The sequence below is a fragment of the Mercurialis annua genome, linkage group LG6, assembly GCF_937616625.2.
Source record: "Mercurialis annua linkage group LG6, ddMerAnnu1.2, whole genome shotgun sequence".
NCBI lineage: Eukaryota > Viridiplantae > Streptophyta > Magnoliopsida > Malpighiales > Euphorbiaceae > Mercurialis > Mercurialis annua.
In genome coordinates, this window is record NC_065575.1 from 11,627,901 (window position 1) to 11,645,274 (window position 17,374).

At 34.8% G+C, this 17,374-nt stretch overlaps 2 protein-coding genes across 5 annotated transcripts; one reads left to right on the forward strand and one right to left on the reverse strand.

Moving 5' to 3' along the window:
• Positions 1–257: 257 nt before the first annotated feature.
• On the forward strand, positions 258–10,003 carry LOC126653495 (uncharacterized). 4 transcript variants are annotated; one of them, XM_050347397.1, is made up of 14 exons: positions 258–465; positions 1,263–1,370; positions 1,458–1,592; positions 2,281–2,844; positions 3,065–3,305; positions 3,434–3,655; positions 3,789–4,601; positions 4,865–5,724; positions 5,851–5,936; positions 6,027–6,245; positions 6,848–6,976; positions 7,734–8,102; positions 8,523–8,638; positions 9,653–10,003. In XM_050347397.1, the coding sequence occupies exons 1-14, from the start codon at positions 352–354 to the stop codon at positions 9,757–9,759; spliced, it is 4,083 nt and encodes a 1,360-aa protein (XP_050203354.1). In that variant the 5' UTR covers positions 258–351; the 3' UTR covers positions 9,760–10,003. The 4 variants fall into 4 exon arrangements, with proteins under 4 accessions (XP_050203354.1, XP_050203356.1, XP_050203355.1 ...); XM_050347399.1 differs by having other exon boundaries at positions 8,523–8,610; XM_050347398.1 differs by having other exon boundaries at positions 4,871–5,724.
• An 824-nt stretch (positions 10,004–10,827) lies between these two features.
• LOC126688229 (UDP-arabinopyranose mutase 3) lies at positions 10,828–13,165 on the reverse strand. The gene is made up of 4 exons (XM_050382856.2): positions 12,750–13,165; positions 11,653–11,903; positions 11,403–11,571; positions 10,828–11,320 (listed from the first exon to the last, which is right to left on the reverse strand). Exons 1-4 carry the CDS (start codon positions 13,071–13,073, stop codon positions 10,973–10,975), a joined length of 1,092 nt encoding a protein of 363 aa, XP_050238813.1. The 5' UTR covers positions 13,074–13,165; the 3' UTR covers positions 10,828–10,972.
• Between the last annotated feature and the right edge of the window lie 4,209 nt (positions 13,166–17,374).

The window sequence follows — 17,374 nt, forward strand, 5'->3', positions numbered from 1 at the left end:
GTTGAGGGTTCGACCCTCAACGCTCACAGGCAATGTGCCTATTTAAAAAATATTTAACATTAACTCCCGTTAACCCCCGCTAACAATTAGAGTAGATTATCTTCAACAAAAGAAATAATAAGATATTATATCAATTAAATATTGTTAGTTTTTGTGAAAAATATTGTCAATTCACGATTCTACCCCTAAGTTTTGAAATCCATTTTACATCATATTTATGGAGGGAATTTGCCAAACATTCAGTTCTGACTCCCGCCACTCATCTCTTTTTCCTCTCTCACATCGCTCCTGCTCCGATCAATCACCGTTCATTTCTTAAATTTTCAATCTACTATTCTGATTCCGTTTCCGATGGTGAAATCTAAAGAAGAAGAAGAAGGAAATAAATCAGATGGACTTGAAATTATCTCAATCGGATCTCTATACAGTGGAACCTGGGATAAGAAGTATTGGAGCTCGTCTAGGGTTTGTTATTTTTTCCTTTCTTATATGAACTTCACTTACTGATAACTAACTTTAATTTTGTTTCAATTGTTATCTCCTGAAGTTAAATTTTGGTTCAATTAGGTCATTTGTTGGTAGATTATGGTATAGTTTTAGATCAGGACAAGTTAAATGTTATTGATATTTATGATTTTTGAAGGTGTATTTTAATGTTTTCATACATAGCTGAATATTTAAGATCCATAAGGCGGTGAACGAAAATGGATGAGTTTATTTATTCAGTTTGAATTATGTCTAGGAATTTCTTCTGCCTGGAAAAGATATATAGTTAGTAGAATTTAATTTGTTATTTCAGATTAAGTCGAACAGAAAATTATAGGCATTTGAAACGAAATGAAATCATGATTTTGCAAGAATTGCATTCTGGCAGCTAGTACTTTTGGGAGTTTATGCAATTTAGAAGCTCCAACATAAGATGAAATGAGAGAACGGTTGAAATTTATTAAACCCTAAACTCATGGTAAAGAATCCTGTGGATTTAAATTTAGATACCATGAAGAAGAGAATTGTCTATTGTTTTTGAACCCCAAGGGCTGCCCCTTACTAGGTCAAAACTGATTTTTTCCTGAAAATGGTTACTAATTCCCATGGTGGCTTCATTCATAATTGTGAAGTGGCAATATTGACATGTAGAAGAACAGTCAACTAATTCAACAAAGAAAGATTTAGTTGACTGGTTAGGATGCCCTAAATCTTTTGAGCTGAGCCTGTATCTCATATTGCATGATTTTGTGTTGACTAAGCTTGTAATTGTCTAGGGTAAAGATAGGTATCCTTATCCTGTTGGATATCAAGCTTGTCGAGCTTATAATGGGAGCACATATAAGATGGAAATTCAGGAAGGTTCTAAAGGGCCATTATTCCTGGTTTGTATGCATATCCTCCTCCTTTGGTTTTTGAATAATGCTAATTGGTTTAATGCATAGCCAAAAGATTTATGCCCAATTTTGCAGATTACTTCTGCTGATGGACATTCATGCTCTGGGCAAACAGCGGATATTGCATGGGAGAAATTTCAGAAAAAAGGCTGCCTGCGCGTAAATATCTTGCATGGCAAAAGGTTTTCTTGCAAGATAGATGGTATAGAGGTACACCTTCTTTATCTTTCAGAATAGCATTTCATTCAACTAATGGTGATTTTGTTAGTACCTTTCTCATTATACTGGTATAGAATCCAAGTTCTAGTGAAGATCTCTGAAATTTTCTTGAGTATTTATTCCATGCAACCGTTGCGCCACGTCATTTTTACATCAAGCCAATAAGCATTTGCGATAGGGAATCTTTTAATGATTACTTATTTTTTTTATCATTTAATTTTCCACATGGCTAACGCATAATTGGTTTGTTACACGAATGACATGGCGCAACGGTTGTGTGCAATAATTTTTCAATTTTCTTTATCTTTGGTTGTCCTGGACTATTTATCTAAGAATGAGGTACAAAGTTGGATGTTATGTCTTCTTATTTAGTCTCTTAATGTTTGGAGAACTGAATGTCCAAGTTACCATGTTTGTCTTTAAATGTCGCTTTGCATCTGACTTGGGAAATGGTAAATGAAGATAAAGGAAAGAGATGAAGCAACAGTAGTGCTTGGTTATCCATGCTTCTTTATATTGATCTTTGCTTAACTTTTGGGTCTGGTTTCAAGCAGGGATCACTTTGTTAATATTCTGGGTTTGTTTCCATACATTCAGTTATAAGTATAACAAAGTTAGTAAGACCAGAGAAATCGAGATAAACAAAACATTTATTTATTTTTATGTTTGAGTTCTGCAGTTCTTTGGGTTCCGAAACCCATTAGTCCAGAGGTTACTTCGGGAGTTGGTGGCAAATGTGAATGGAATAGCAGAACAAAGCCTGGTATCTTCCAGTTTCTGCATTGTGGCTCCAACAATAGATCCAAATAGTGAATACCATGATCCAAGCACATCTTCTAACCTGTCAGTTTTGGAAAAACCACATTTGACACGGAAAAGAGTCAAGAGGGGAAATAACAAGCCATCAGGATGTGATGATTTTAAAAGACTGTGTGCTGGTGATGTAACATATGGGAGTCGTAAGAAAAAAAAATCTGTGCCGGCCTCCACTATTATTTTTAATGAAATGCACGACTCTTGCATTCCTCTTAGTCCAGTTCTAGCAGGATTGCAATCAAATTGTCCAACTGGAAAAGAAAATATTTGTTCTTCAGACAAAGATGGTTTGCTTTTGAAGTTTGATGACTACCCTAATGATGTTCGAGAGAAAGTTGTGTTGGCTGAAAGAGTAAGAAAGCCTGATAATTATGAAAATAACAAATCCACTAATGTAGTCAGCAACTCCTGTGCAGAAGAAAAACCTGTAAGTACTTTTTCTGTCCTTCTGAACTTCTATCTGTTACAAGCTATAATAATATGCAATGCAATAACATCATATGAACTGTGAACTCTTTCTTGTTATATGCATACATGTTTGATCTCAATTACATATGTTTTCTTCCACTTTCTCTTCTTCTTTTAGCGAAGTTCATGTTTCTGCTGTCATCTGATGTACTATGAGAAATATTCTTAATATCTCACAGCTTGATAGGTTGCAAGATACTGAAGAAGTAATTTCTGAACTGAAAGCTGTTGATGCATTATGTCCAGACGAATCTCAAACAGTTGATGACGTTGATCTTTGTGTTCCTGATACTGAATTGGAAGGTCTGAATTTTCCAGTATCATCCAAATTCAAAAATGTGACTGATCCATGTCCAGAAGAATGTCAAAGTGTCCTTGCTGTTCATCTTTGTGCTCCTGATACATTAGATTCTGTGCAAGGTTTTCTTTAACCCATCCACTTTTCTGCTAAGCTGTCCAAATGGGATTTCTTAAACTCTCATCTTACACATATAGTTATTCTTTTTTATCAACTATCGTCGTCTGTGATTGACTCAACTTTCTTGCAGATAATACGACAAGCTCTGCTACAGTTATCTTGGATAAAATTACTTGTGGAGCTGCAGAAGAGTTCATGGTTAATGATCTTTGTGTTCCTGATACTGAATTGGAAGGTCTGAATTTTCCAGTATCATCCGAATTCAAAATTGAGGCTGATCCATGTCCAGAAGAATGTAAAAATATCATTGCTGTTCATCTTTGTGCTCCTGATACATTAGATTTCGTGCAAGGTTTTCTTTAACACCCATCCACTTCTTTTCTGCTAAGCTGTCTAAATATGATTTGTTAAGCCCTCATCTTACACATTTAGTTATTCATTTTTATCAACTACTTTTTTCTGTGCTTGACTCTAGTTTCATGCAGATAACACGAAAAAATCTGCTACAATTATGTTGGATAAATTTACATGTGGGGTTGAAGAAGAGTTCATGGTAACTGATCCAGTTGTTTCTGAACAATTGGTGACTAAATCATCCCCAGAAGAAGAATCGGGCACATTTAGTTCAAATTTCAGCTCTGAAAAAAGTGATATGGATTCAGTTGGTCATGATATAGCCAAGTCAATGATGACACTTCTGCTTCCACAAGCTATTCCTCTGCTCAATATTACCTCAAGGAAAAAAATTAAAACCCCCAGCCCTTCAGTGAATTTCGATATTAAACCTAAACTTCATGAAGAAAATATTGGAAGTGGCTCCTCAATAAAGGCTCAATCCTCTGATATAAATCACTCAGTTATACAAAGTTATGGACATGTTAAGTCTGTTGCTCTTGACAAATTTGGTGGTGACCAATTTCAGGATCAAGTTATGAACCAGCTAGTATCGCCCTCCAAAAATGTGGAAGCTGATCAAGTTAGCTTTGGTAAAGATGCTTCTTGTCTTCATGGTGGGAAACGACATGCTGATCTAGACATTAAGGGGTCATTGGCTTATCATGTTGAGACCAATGAGACTAAAGATATTTTATGCGATGATAAAGTTCAGTTGAATGAAAGAAAAATGGCACAGGGTGGTGAATTCCACTTATCAGAATTTGTTCTAAATCGCAAATCTTCCAGCAAGGAAGTTCCCACCATAGTAAGCCATGATGTTCGCCAAAATATTAATGAAAACTCATTAGGTGCCAAGATCAATTCTGAGAAGAACCTTGAAACTGCACCCGATTGTAATGAAGGTAATCTATGTAACTGTGCTCAATATTCTCTAGTTTTCATCGTCACCATGAAATAAAGATAACATGTATATATTTACTAAACTTTCTTCAATAACAGCATATTTGGCCACCCAATATTTCTTTCCTATTTGACATACACTTAAATCCACACAGTCTTATGTCCATCAGAAGAGGAATCACATATGAAAGATGCGAAACTCTGCATCGTTTTTTCAGAAAATTCTAATGCCTAAATGCATCTAAGCCAAAAATATGATTTTTAGCTGTAGGTACAAGTGCTGCTAGTGTAGGAGCCTTGGCGAGTTTGCAGTTATCAAGGAAGGAATCTCTTGAGGCCGGGGATTTTGTAACCAGCAAGATATCCAGTGGCCAAGTCTCCAAAAGAGTATACACCAGAAAAAAGGTCCCAAAAACAGAAGCTATAAGGAGAAAGAACAGTCCTCTACTTTTAGAAAGTGCAGGGTGTAGCAAACTTATAGATGGTTGTACAGCAGGAACAACAGGAACTGCCCTCAACTCAGAGCTCTTCAATGACCAAAAAGAAGTAGTTTATACTGATACCAGGGTTGGAGGGGAACTCCATGGTTTGTCCACTGAAAATACTGATGTGACTTCTAATCCCGTATTGGAAAGCCGGGCGCCTTTTATGTCAGTAAATCAAGCAGATTTCTGTGCTTCAGAAGACCAGGATACCTCAAATCCGTCTGTTCCATCCGTGTTAGATGTAGAAAAATCCCAAATCCATTTATCAGAGAAGATAGCGGGGCTTAAGAATTCTTTAGACATTAATCGTCTTGCATCTCGAGAAGAAGGAATAAGGTTCTGTCACAAGGACAGTAATTCAGAAATAACGAGGCAAATGAACTTAGAGTTTAATTGTGAGCTAGACAGCATTGTTGATTTTTTGGGATGCTATTTCCACCCTATGCCTGTTTTGTCACTGTTGTTGAGCCGAAAAGGAAACGAAATCTACATTTGTAGTCTATGTGGTCTTTTGGTAGAAAAGGACAGAACCCTATTTCTTTACAAGCTAGTAATTGAAGGGCCAGGAACAGGATGTCCATGCTTTATTGGTCACACGTCAATAACCTGGCCATCTTCAGCTGATAAATTTGGTGGAGTAGTAAGTCATGGCACACTTTCTTTCTTATTAAAATTTGGTATTATCTTTTTTTTTTATCATATTGTCAGCTAGTGGCTTAACTTATTGTGAAAATCATTGAATGTCTCTCGTGTAATCCCTTATTAGATTCCATTTGAAAGATCTGGTTTGCAACTCACCCCAGATGGGCAGTGTCTTGTTTTGCTTGGAAACACTAGAACACCATGTTGCAGGTTTTTGTAACTCTGTGGCTTTATATTACAGATAAATAAATTCATGTAATGATAAACTTTATAGGTACTTACACGCCGTCATGCTTACAGGGAAGGAACATTAGATTGTTTATGCTCATCATGTACATTAGACTGCTCTGAGAACAATGGTGTGAAAATTGTACAAGTAAAAGCTGGATACGTATCAGTTCTGGTTAAATTGAGTACATCTGACAGTTTGCTATGTATATTGGTGTGTGAACCTGATCACATTGTTGCTGCTGGAGAGAATGGAAAACTGCATCTTTGGACCATGAATTCATTATGGAGGTAGTATTTATTGGTAGAATTTCAGTGTCTTTTAGTTCTTCTCTTTGGGCAATGTGATAACCTTGGTTATGTTATCAGTATCCAAATACTATGTTATAATTATTTTTCTTATTGTAGCTGCATGTCCAACTCTTTGTTGATTTTTGTGCTTAATTTTCTTTGGAATTTATATTTAAACTGCAGCATTTTGTACCTGTATAATGTTCCTTCTGCCTGTTAACGTTATTAACTTATAATCATTTTACCTATATTCCCTTTTTACTTTAATTATCTGAGCGTTATTAAAAAATTTCACATCTTAGGCAGTGTTCGTGAAAACAATTTAGTTCAATGTAGCATTTATTCTGTCTTGAAGTTTTCATATTTTTCATTCAAACATTTGTAGAAGTTATTTTTGTCATGAATGTTCATGCAGTCACTTGTTATTCAGAGGTTCTCTGTTGATAAATGAAGGTGTATAACTATGTGATTTTACTCCACTAGTTCACTTGATTTATGTTGACAAACCTTGTTTATATATTCATCTAAGTTAGTTTCTGATTTGTCTATCTGTTGCTTGTGAAGATTACAGCTAATGTTCATTTTTATTTTACATTTTGCAGTGCACCAACAGAAGATTTCACCATACAGTCTAATGATCACATATCCCCATGTACGATGGAGTTAAAGAGAATACCAAAATGTTCTTCTCTAGTTATTGGGCATGATGGCCTTGGGCAGTTCAGATTATGGTATTATATTTCTTGGCAACTTAGGGATGTGTATTATCTCTATGTTTTGAAGTTGATAATTAATTTCATTCTGCTACTACCCTTAGGCTTCTGTCCCTTGCTACCAGCTTCAGTTATGTTATCTGGGTTATCTCTATTGCATTTCCTCCTGCTATAGGTTTTATCTTCCAATTTGTTATCTGCTGCAGACCCTTTTTTTTTTAACAGAACAAGACCCTTGTCCATTATCTGGAGAATTAATGTCATAGGTTTTGCATTCAAATTTTAGTCCTGGTAAAAAATGGAACTAGATGATATGTTATTCATTATAAATATTTTTAAAAAGGATAACTATGAAATGAGAGCGTAATTTTGCATTGCAGACATACCGAACCCTGAAGTGGTCAAGTTTTCAATGGATTTACTTTTGACAAGGCAATTGAAATTTTTATTATTAAACATTTGTAGCTTTATGTGGCATGGAAACTTCAAACTTATGTGCATTTATAGGTGGATGGAGGGTTCCAGACTCCATAAAGTCTTTAGAACTCTAGTATCGCATTAGCCGTTAGGCACCATCCTCTCCTGTCCCTAGTTTTTGCCTCTCCACTGAAGTCTCAACATGTAGCTTGCATGTCAATTTTCCTTGATAGTTTATAAACTTTAACTAGACTCTTTCACATTTATTGCAAGGAATGATGAAAGGAAAATAATGTGAGTTCTTATGAGGTTTCATAAGTAGCTGATTGTTAGTTTTGCTTTGATTATGTCTTTACAGGGATATCTCAAAACGTATACTTGTCTCTAAATTCTCGGCTCCAAGCATTTCAGTTCATCAATTTTGTCCAATCAGTGTGTTATTTAGGCAAAGGGAAGTCAACGGTTTCAGTTACTCTAACATGGAAGTGGACATCAATACATTATTGGATGCAACAAAAATGTGTTTTTCAGAGCACAGCATGAATCATTCCCGTCCTCATTCAGAGAATGAAGATATTTCCATCTGGTGTCTTGTCTTCACTGCCCCTCACTCTGATGCTCTACATGACTATGGTTCAAGTGATTTCCTGATAAATTCAGTTGGAGGTTGGAGGGTAGCACTACTGGTGAAAGATACATTGATATTGGGAAATGCATTGGATCCAAGGTACTTCAAATTTTGTTATCTGAAGCTTAATAATGTGTTGTTTGTTTGTCACTAAAGATTGCAAGGTTTCTATTTTCATATCAACTTTTATTTTAGTTACAACTTATAAGCTGATGGGAACAAGGTAAGTTCAAAACATGGAAACTGTTATAACAGTGTTTATTTACATGTAGGATTGCTTTTGCATCTGTGGAGAATTCCACATTCTATCTTAGTTATCGGTTAACTTGTTGATAAATCTGCATTACTAATTGATTAATTTGATAAGTTGGTTAAAATGAAAATTAATTTATCATGATTGCACTTTTTTTTGAAAAGTTATCTATATTAAACAAGTTGAGTTTGTTTACTTACATTTGAATTGCTCGTTTACTTTCATGTTTTGGACCATAAGGTTGGCTTATTGAAATTATTGTGCAGGGCTGCCGCTATTGGTGCATCAGCTGGTCATGGAATCATTGGTACGCTTGACGGACTTGTGTATATGTGGGAAATTTTGACAGGAAAGGTACTTGGCACGTTGCATAAATTCAAAGGTAACTTCAGCTTTGTCAATTAAGAGTCTAGCATTCTGTTCTATGGTACTAAATTGAGCAGATAATTTACTATAAGGAAACTCAGAGAGGCCCTGCATAATTTGTCTTGTATGTTCATCTTTGTCACTTCATCTTTGCATATTCATATCCTTTTGTATTGAGTATCGATGTGGCATGTTGGAATGCACTACTATATTCACTTGCCCACTCGATTTGACAACTAGTTTCTTCATGCTAGTAGAGCTCCATTTATTTGTTCTTCGTGGAAATAACCTCTCTGAAGTTATCTACTCTCAGAAGATGATATAAAAAATAATCTTAACTCATTGATTTATTGGAATTTCCCTGTAGAAACCAGATGCAGAATTTTTTTTCTTTTGGTTATTATGGATTTTCTTTAAGAAAACAATCCGAAGGTAGAGAAGATCTCTTTAAAAAATAGCGAAGGCAGTCAAATCATCTTCTGCAGTACTTGTATCATTTTATTTTTAATCAGAGAGGTCGTACTAATGTAAACTTTTCCAATGCTCGTGGAATACTATAATGAGTTGACACTGCAGAAGATGACAAAGTAGTTAATAGACCATTAGAAGTTACTTTAGTTACTATAAGCAGCGTTTGTCTTCTTACATCTCATGCATACGAAAAATGCAAGAATTAGGTGCATATTTTATAAGCTTTTTGTTCGCCTCAAATTTTAACAGTGATCAGTTTCGAATAATGAAATAATGAGTTGGGTCATGTCATCAAGAGAAGGCTCCCTTACACGGTTCTATTGTGTGGCGTGCGTTCTCAGATGCATATATCTGCACGCTCGTGTACATGCGCATGTGATATGATCACCAAAAGGATACCATTTAGACTATGTTTAGTTCATGAAATAGCTAATATAATGGCTATTCTCTATGGAATTGTTTTTCATTGCCTATTAGTTTTCATGTTTGTGGTAATGCGTTGCTTGCCATCTTTCTGACCTTGCATCATCTTTTGAACTGTTTTTCCCTGCACTATCAGGTGGAAGTGCTTCGTGCATTGCCACGGATGGTTCAGGTTCAGGTGTCTTGGCGGTGGCAGATGACAAAGGTCAGGTACTGGTATATATGTGCCCTCAGCGAGTCTGAGTATTAGCAAAATAGGTCTCATATTCTTTCAATTTGTTTTGGAACGCCAACTTCTGAGAGCGTAAACCTGTGAACTAAATCCCCATACGACTTCCTAATGGCCGAGTCACAAATGTAAATATTTTTGTTTTACGCATAAAACTTCTCGCTCTTTTCTGTTGTAACGACATACATGAACAAGATGAAAGGAATACATATATAAAATGATAAATGAGGATAAAACAAATATTCGGTTTAAAATCTACTTTGCAGCTATTACTCCATGCTGTCATGTGCTTGAAGGTTGCATATTTTGCTATTGGATCTGTCTATTCAGTTATAACTGCAACGTTGCAAAGTTTTTAATCTAACCAGATAAAGGATACTGTTAGGCTTTGGACAGTTGGAAGAATATTAATGGTGTAGCGTTTTTAATCCAAAAGCACTTTTCCTTTTCAAAATCCACTTTCTAATTATTTATGTTACTCTATGCTACAGCACATGTAAATTATTCAAATTTTAGAAAAACACGTTTCCACTAGTAGGCTGTTAAAGTGCACCAAATTAAAGATTAATCTAATCCAAGTACTAATTCTATAATGTCGGTTGGTAATTTAACTAGTGAATCTTCAGTTTTCTCAATTGAGTTTATATTGATTGGAATTCAAGTTCAAAAAACAGGTTAAAAATCCTGAACCAAGTTAAATCCACATAGCAGACAAAAACTGCCACCACAACCCATTTCAATATTTAAATAAGCTGTGGGGCTCAAAACTTTCTTAGCAACGTGACAGTGTCTGTAATACATCCAACCAATCCCCTTGATTCACATTCAAATTTTCACGAGGGATAAAAGTTAGAAATTCAAAATCCTTCCTAACTAAAGAGTACAATGATTTCATAAATAAGCACAAAAAGGAAATAGTTTGAAGTTACAGCTGTTGGGACCGAGTTTTGATTGGATTGAGACTGAGTTTGAATTTGAAGTTATAGCTGTTGGGAGCTGATTAAACATTTAAAATGTTAACGGCTGTCTAAATCAAATATGCTCTAAGCTTTATACCAAATAGCATGGAAGAAATTACAAGATATTAGAAATGATCTCATATATTATAATAAGTAAATAAGAATAGTAATGATAGAAATATAAATAATGAAGCTATAGATAACTATGGACTAACGAATTTAAGTACTAAAAAACATAGGTTACATAAATAACTGGAACTCGAATTCTCTACTTTGCAGTGCCATTGGCTACTTTTTCAGCAGCAGGCTTAGCTTCAGCAGAGTTGAGTTCATCCCAGGCCTCAATCCAAGTGACCATTGCATCTGCTAATTTGACGAAGTAGGGATCGGTGTTGCTGAGCTTCTCCCTCACTTGCTTGGCAATTTCAATATAGCATTGTTGAACAGTGGTGCATTCCTTTGGAATCACTACAGCTTGGAAGAATGGGATTAGTTCTTCCTGCCAGAATATCCCCTTGTACTCCTTTTTCAGGTTCACAAATGGGTTGCTTGCTTTACTGTGCCATATGTACGGCAGACCCGTCTTAACTCCCCATCCCATGTGGTCGCATATCACCTGCAAAATTCCGCAAATATGAGTTTAAATATGATCTGACAAAACGCAAAGACAAACAAATTGATCGTTTAGTTTGTTACACCTTCATGCACCAGCCAGCCCACATATCATCGTATCGACCAATTGGCTGACCGTCGCCCATGAGACCAAAGTACATTGCAGGTCCGATCAACTCGCGGTCGAATGCCAAGTTCATGCCACACATCGGAAACAAGGTTCCTTTGGGTATTGTCAGAACCATATCAACATACCTAAGAGTCAAAAAGATATCCACTCATTGTTTAATCATTGACTGCAAATAGTAATTTACTTCAGATTTGAGATCTAAGCACCTCGTATTTTTCTCAAGAGGCTTCACAAGCTGGGTGGGAGCATCATAATCAGGAATGTTAAGCCAGAGGCCGTGAGATACAGCAGTAGGAACACCTCCTCGGAGACTGAAAGGGTATCCACGAACAAAGTCTGCTCCTTCTCTGTATGGATCATAAAGTGTATTGAAAAAATACGGAGTCGACGGACTTAGAAGGTTTTTGATGTGCTGCTCAAGAGCATTGATCTCTTTGTTGGATGGATCTTTGGCAACCTGCAAATTAGTTCAAAGGATAAACAAAACTTAAATTCTATTCGAAAAAAGCCATAGATGCACCTAAACATGCAATGTGGTAGTCGTTGGCCGTTATCATACACAAATTCTTGCCAGATCTAACAAGCTACACTTTTAGGCTAGAAAGATAACACGGGGAATTACTAGTGTATGCATCATAGCGAGCCAAGAGCCGACGAGAGACAAAGCACTGGCTTTCTGAGATGCAACTTTGCTATCAGATCCTCTACCATATAATGTAGCAGACACTATCCGAGTTCTCTTCTTAAATGTAAGAACTCGGCAGTTTTGTCTATAAAGGACCTTACTACCATGTTCTAGTACCAATCTATACAAATACCTAAAATCACCCCACATTCTACATGAAGATCCCACCCATATCAAAGATCAACACACACGATCTATGCTTTCGGCAAACAAAGCAGCATTTTCTAAAATGATCAATTCAGCTAAACAATCTACTATCAAACAGCAAATGCAGCTACAAGCTGCAACACAATGATGCAGTTTGAACCAACAAAAAATTGAAATTAACATACCAACCAAGAAATCATATCAAAATCAAGTCTTTCAAACTTATGTGTAAAAATGAATCAAGACTACCAAAACCCAAAAGATCACATCTTTGACAATTCAGGACCCTAAAGAACAGAGAATTTAAATTTTACCATCAAAGTTCACATCTTTGACAATTCAAGACCCTAAAGAACAGGGTCAACCAGTAAAATGCAACAATTCAAAAACTAAAATTCCCTTTAAATAACAAACCAAAACCAACAAAAACCAAAACCCAAAAGATCTAAAAACAAAAAGATCAAAACTTACAAAGCAATCATCATCAATAGTATAAATATACTTCTTCTTGGACACCATATAACCAAAGCACCTACAAGCAGAGTCTTTGAAAGAAATGCAAGAAGCTTTTGGACCCAAGATCCTATTAATATCATTCCTATTATAGAGTTCATAGTCAAAGCCTTCAGGAACCTTGATAATCTTTGATGGGTCACCATCTTGAACAATGATCAAGTGATATTGCTCAAAGAATGGCCTCCACATCTCCAAGAAATCAAGATTTCTGATGGTGGGTATTACTATGTCTAACTCATCTTTCAAAAGGGGAGTGGGTTTGATTGAAGATCCTGCCATTCTCAACAAAATCAAAGAAGAGAGATGAGTTTGGTTTGAGCTAGGAAAGTAGTGCTTTGTCTATGGCTGCTTCACTTTCATATATAGAGGTTTTAGAGGGCAGATTTGAGAAATAATTACTTTTTTGGAATATCATTAGTTTTTGGAGAGGGAAATAATTATTTCCAAATTGGAAAATAAATAACTATACATTAATTTTCTTAGATTATTGACGGAATTCTCTACGCTATATTATTTCCTATTTTATTTACGACTTTATATTATTTTTTTATCCTTACTTTTTAAAAAAATTTACCAAAAATACCTTCTTTTTTTATTTCACAAAATACATTTGTTCATTTTTTAATGATTTATTCTCTTTTTTATAAATTTTTACTGGTATTTTTTAGTGTAACTATGATGTATTATAGTGTATCTATTGTGTTTTATATTAGTGTAACTATGTTGTTTTTAGAGTGTAATAATAGTGTGTATATAGTGTATCTATGGTATTTTTGTTGTGATTTTATGGTATATACCATAACACTACTAGAAAACAGTCGATCAGTGACGGCTTTTAGCGACGGATTTAAAAGCTGTCGCTAAAGTATAATTTAGCGACGGATTTGAAATCCGTCGCTAAATCCTAAAAAAAATTGGGGGATTCATCCCCCCACTTTTAACGACGGAAATTCCGTCGCCAAAGTCCCCGCCAATTTTTTTTCACTTATAGCGACAGATTTTATAATCTGTCGCTAAAAGTAAGACATTTAGCGACGAAATATTACGTCTGTCGCTAAATTGTTACTTAGAAATCATTATTTATCAAAAAATAATTATTAAAATAATATTAATTAAGATAATATTAATTAAAAAATAATTCTTTGTTAAAAAAATAATTATTTAATAAAAAATAATTACTTATTTAAAAATAATTTTTATTAACAAAAAAATTATATATAAATAATTTATTATATTAGAAAGCGGGAGTAAAGTGTAAAAGTAATAATTTGTTTTTTAATTAATTATTAAAACATTATCTATTAATTATTTATTTAAAAATAATTATTTTATAATATGGGAGTAAATGCGAGAGTAACTTTTCGTTACTTTGAGTTATATTTAAATATAATATACGTAGATATATAATAAGAATCTGAGTTGGTTAAGTTGGTTAAGGTGATGTATGCGATAATACTATTTATAATATATCAAATAGCTTTTACGAATAATACACGAAAGTAAAATTGTAACTCACATGGACCGCTATCCAATCTACGATACTATTGATGTGCTGATCAAACTCGGCTAATCCCAATACGTCTATCTCGTAGCTTGCCAATACGTCTATTACATGTTCAAATCAAATACACGTTTAGTACATAAACGTGAACCTCGTATTATAAAACCCTAGGTTATAAACTTAGTATATTCCCATTTTACTTTAAAAACGATTCGTAAACTCGTTAATCTTTAACCACTGTCTTATACGTGTTTAATATCCTTCGAGGTATTCGACTAATCGATTAAACTTCATTTGAAACATACACTTAGAAACCTTAATTCGAATCGTCAAGTTCGACGATTGTTTCTTACGTTTTCAGAGTCCACAGAACGTTCTCGGGTTGGGGTATGTCTGTCAGACCTCGACATGACAAGTGGGGTCGCCGGTGTGCCTAGTCTCTCTCACGTCGTGAGAGCGTATCATGCGTCGCGAGACTCGGCCTCGCGTCACGAGACCTTGTCTCACGTCGCGAGACAATGTTATACACCTTAAAATCCTACTTCGGAACGCTAAAAAATAATGATTTCGACGTGTTTTACGTGAGTTCGATCCGACCGTAATGTAACTGAACACATAACAGCCCATAACCATCAATTCTTGCAACTAAAGCGTCAAACCTACCTTGTTTCAAAGTTTAGGGTTGATAGAGGATTGAATTCCGGAGTGATCGACACCAAGAACGCGCGATTCAGACGAGAAACGGCGAAAACCTAACGATGGCAAGATTGTTCGTCAAAACTCTTATCTGTAAGTTTCTTTTCTTCTTGTTCTTAATTATGATTCATATAAGAATCCTTATATGTCATGGTTAAATTTCCACTTTGGTCCTCCATTTTATTAACTTAAACTATTTCTCTTTCAAACTTATCCTTTTAACAAAACGGTTAATTTTTCGCTTTAAATCAATTACTTACGTATTATTTATATCCAAATAAATAATACTAACTCGAAATTATTAATTTCTATCGATAATATTTTAACTGTAATTCCTGAGAATTACTTATTATTTACCAATTTGGGACCTAAACTTTATTTTTATAATTTTTCTTACCGTTCCTTTTAGTCCCACATTTTATCCTTTAAGTGAATTCTATATCAAACTTTCCGTATTATAATTCATAAAACCGACCTACTCGGGTCTTGCCTATCCATTTACTTCGATATTCTTTGTCCTATTAGCTCGGGTTATCGGAAAAAGGACAAATTGCCAATTCCGGCAACGCTAAACGTACGTGGTATTACATTCTTCCCTCTTATAAATATTTATCCTCGAATTTTCATATAACTTCTTATTTTCCTACAACTTCACCCTCATCCACTTAATATCATTGTTCCACTTCTTATACTAGTTAAAATTCAACATTTAACGAATCTCTTGTTGATATCAACTTTGACTTAATAAATTGATATGAAGTTGCACTTCTGATATGGCAACCGTTGCTGGTTTGTCGATCTAATCTCCTTATAGCATTTCAATTTTAATATTATCATCATATGGGTGTTCACTTCACCATCGTCAGATGCTCGAGACTTCATCTCTGTCGTCATTGGCCGACTTACTCGATCCATTAGTCGATTCTTAATGATCTGTCATTACTTGCAATTACACTTGAGTATCCATTGCTGGTGTAATTGTTGTCATAGCGTCTACATCTTAAATGAAATGCTAGTTGTCATCCTTACATTGATAGTTGATCATCTGTGTCCTCGATGATCTAAAGTCGTACTTCTGGTTATTTTCCTTTGATTCTGACTCTCTTTCCTCATATGTTGATGTCTTCCAATCCTCATTATTGTTGCTCTCAAATCATATCTTAACCGTCATTACTTACTCGCTTAATCTCTTTAATTACTTCTATGTAATATACTTATATAGCAACCAACTTTCTATTAAAAGTTGTAGTCGTCCACTTTTACTTGTTAACTCATGATAAGCATATACGTTGTAACCTTTATCATGTTGGAAAATCCACTTCGTTCGTATTCGAATCATTCTCGATTTCTATTTCATGTTATACAATCGCTATCTCCTTAACATTGTGTTGGCGAAACTCTTATTTAGTACATCTTTGTTTCCTTTCGCAGCTGCTCCTTATACGTCTTTTCACTATGTTCATATCTCTTTTTAAGGTACTCGGATTATCCAATCCGTCGTTGGCCAACCATCACATCTTCTTAAATAGTTTTCAATGTCTACTCGTTGTTTCTCCACAATCCTTTACGAGTAGTCTTGGTGACATATCATGCTTGATATTATCTTAAAACGTTCTTTAAATTCCTTTAGCTATTAATCAATATCTTAACTTTGATTAATCTAAAATAATTCATTTGGATAACTTATAAGTCTAAGTTAATTTAAACTTATCCAAAATTGTCCTTCTGGTCATCTTTCGACCTTAAAAACATTTGTTGTCGAGTAGCTCGTTTGCTAAACAAATTTGACAGACTCCTAGTCCTCAATGCCATCTTTAACTTTCGTTAAACCCTCGAGTTCAAAATAATCATCGATGATGCCGAAAACTTAAGCTGAAATTGCTTCCTAAGGAAATTTCGAGATTGCACTTGCAGGTCTTATAGCCGCTGTTCAAGTCAATGAAACAAGCGTTTAGAAACGTCATAATCTGAATTAAATTCAATATTCTTATAGTTTAACGTCATGTCTACAACTTTCATGAAGATCAAATTTTTATTTCGACATTTTCTTAATGCCCGAAACAGCCCTTAAAGTTGGCTAGAAGCCATACTTTTATTCCTTTGTTAAATCGCGGTTTCCGCTTATCTTTAAGCTATAGCTTTACTTAATCTGACTTCCTTATATATTAATTAGATTATCCAAATCTAATTTATACTACTACATCTATTCAAATCCATTATTTCCGATTAAAATAATCGAGTCTTATAGTTCATTTTAAATCCCAAAATATAGCTTCGTAACTATATGGAAACTTCGTCTTAGTACTGTATTTGACTTTATCTTACTCTGTATATTCCTTTGACATTCACATTTACTATTCCGTTATATCTTCTTGAAGTATAA

Coding starts and splice junctions, on each gene's coding strand:
- LOC126653495 (XM_050347397.1), top strand. CDS start 352: ATGGTGAAATCTAAAGAAGAAGAAGAAGGAAATAAATCAGATGGACTT. Junction 466..1,262: donor AGTATTGGAGCTCGTCTAGG/GTTTGTTATTTT, acceptor GTAATTGTCTAG/GGTAAAGATAGGTATCCTTA. Junction 8,639..9,652: donor CACGTTGCATAAATTCAAAG/GTAACTTCAGCT, acceptor CTGCACTATCAG/GTGGAAGTGCTTCGTGCATT.
- LOC126688229 (XM_050382856.2), bottom strand. CDS start 13,073: ATGGCAGGATCTTCAATCAAACCCACTCCCCTTTTGAAAGATGAGTTA. Junction 11,572..11,652: donor CCTCTTGAGAAAAATACGAG/GTGCTTAGATCT, acceptor TTTGACTCTTAG/GTATGTTGATATGGTTCTGA. Junction 11,321..11,402: donor GGGCTGGCTGGTGCATGAAG/GTGTAACAAACT, acceptor GGAATTTTGCAG/GTGATATGCGACCACATGGG.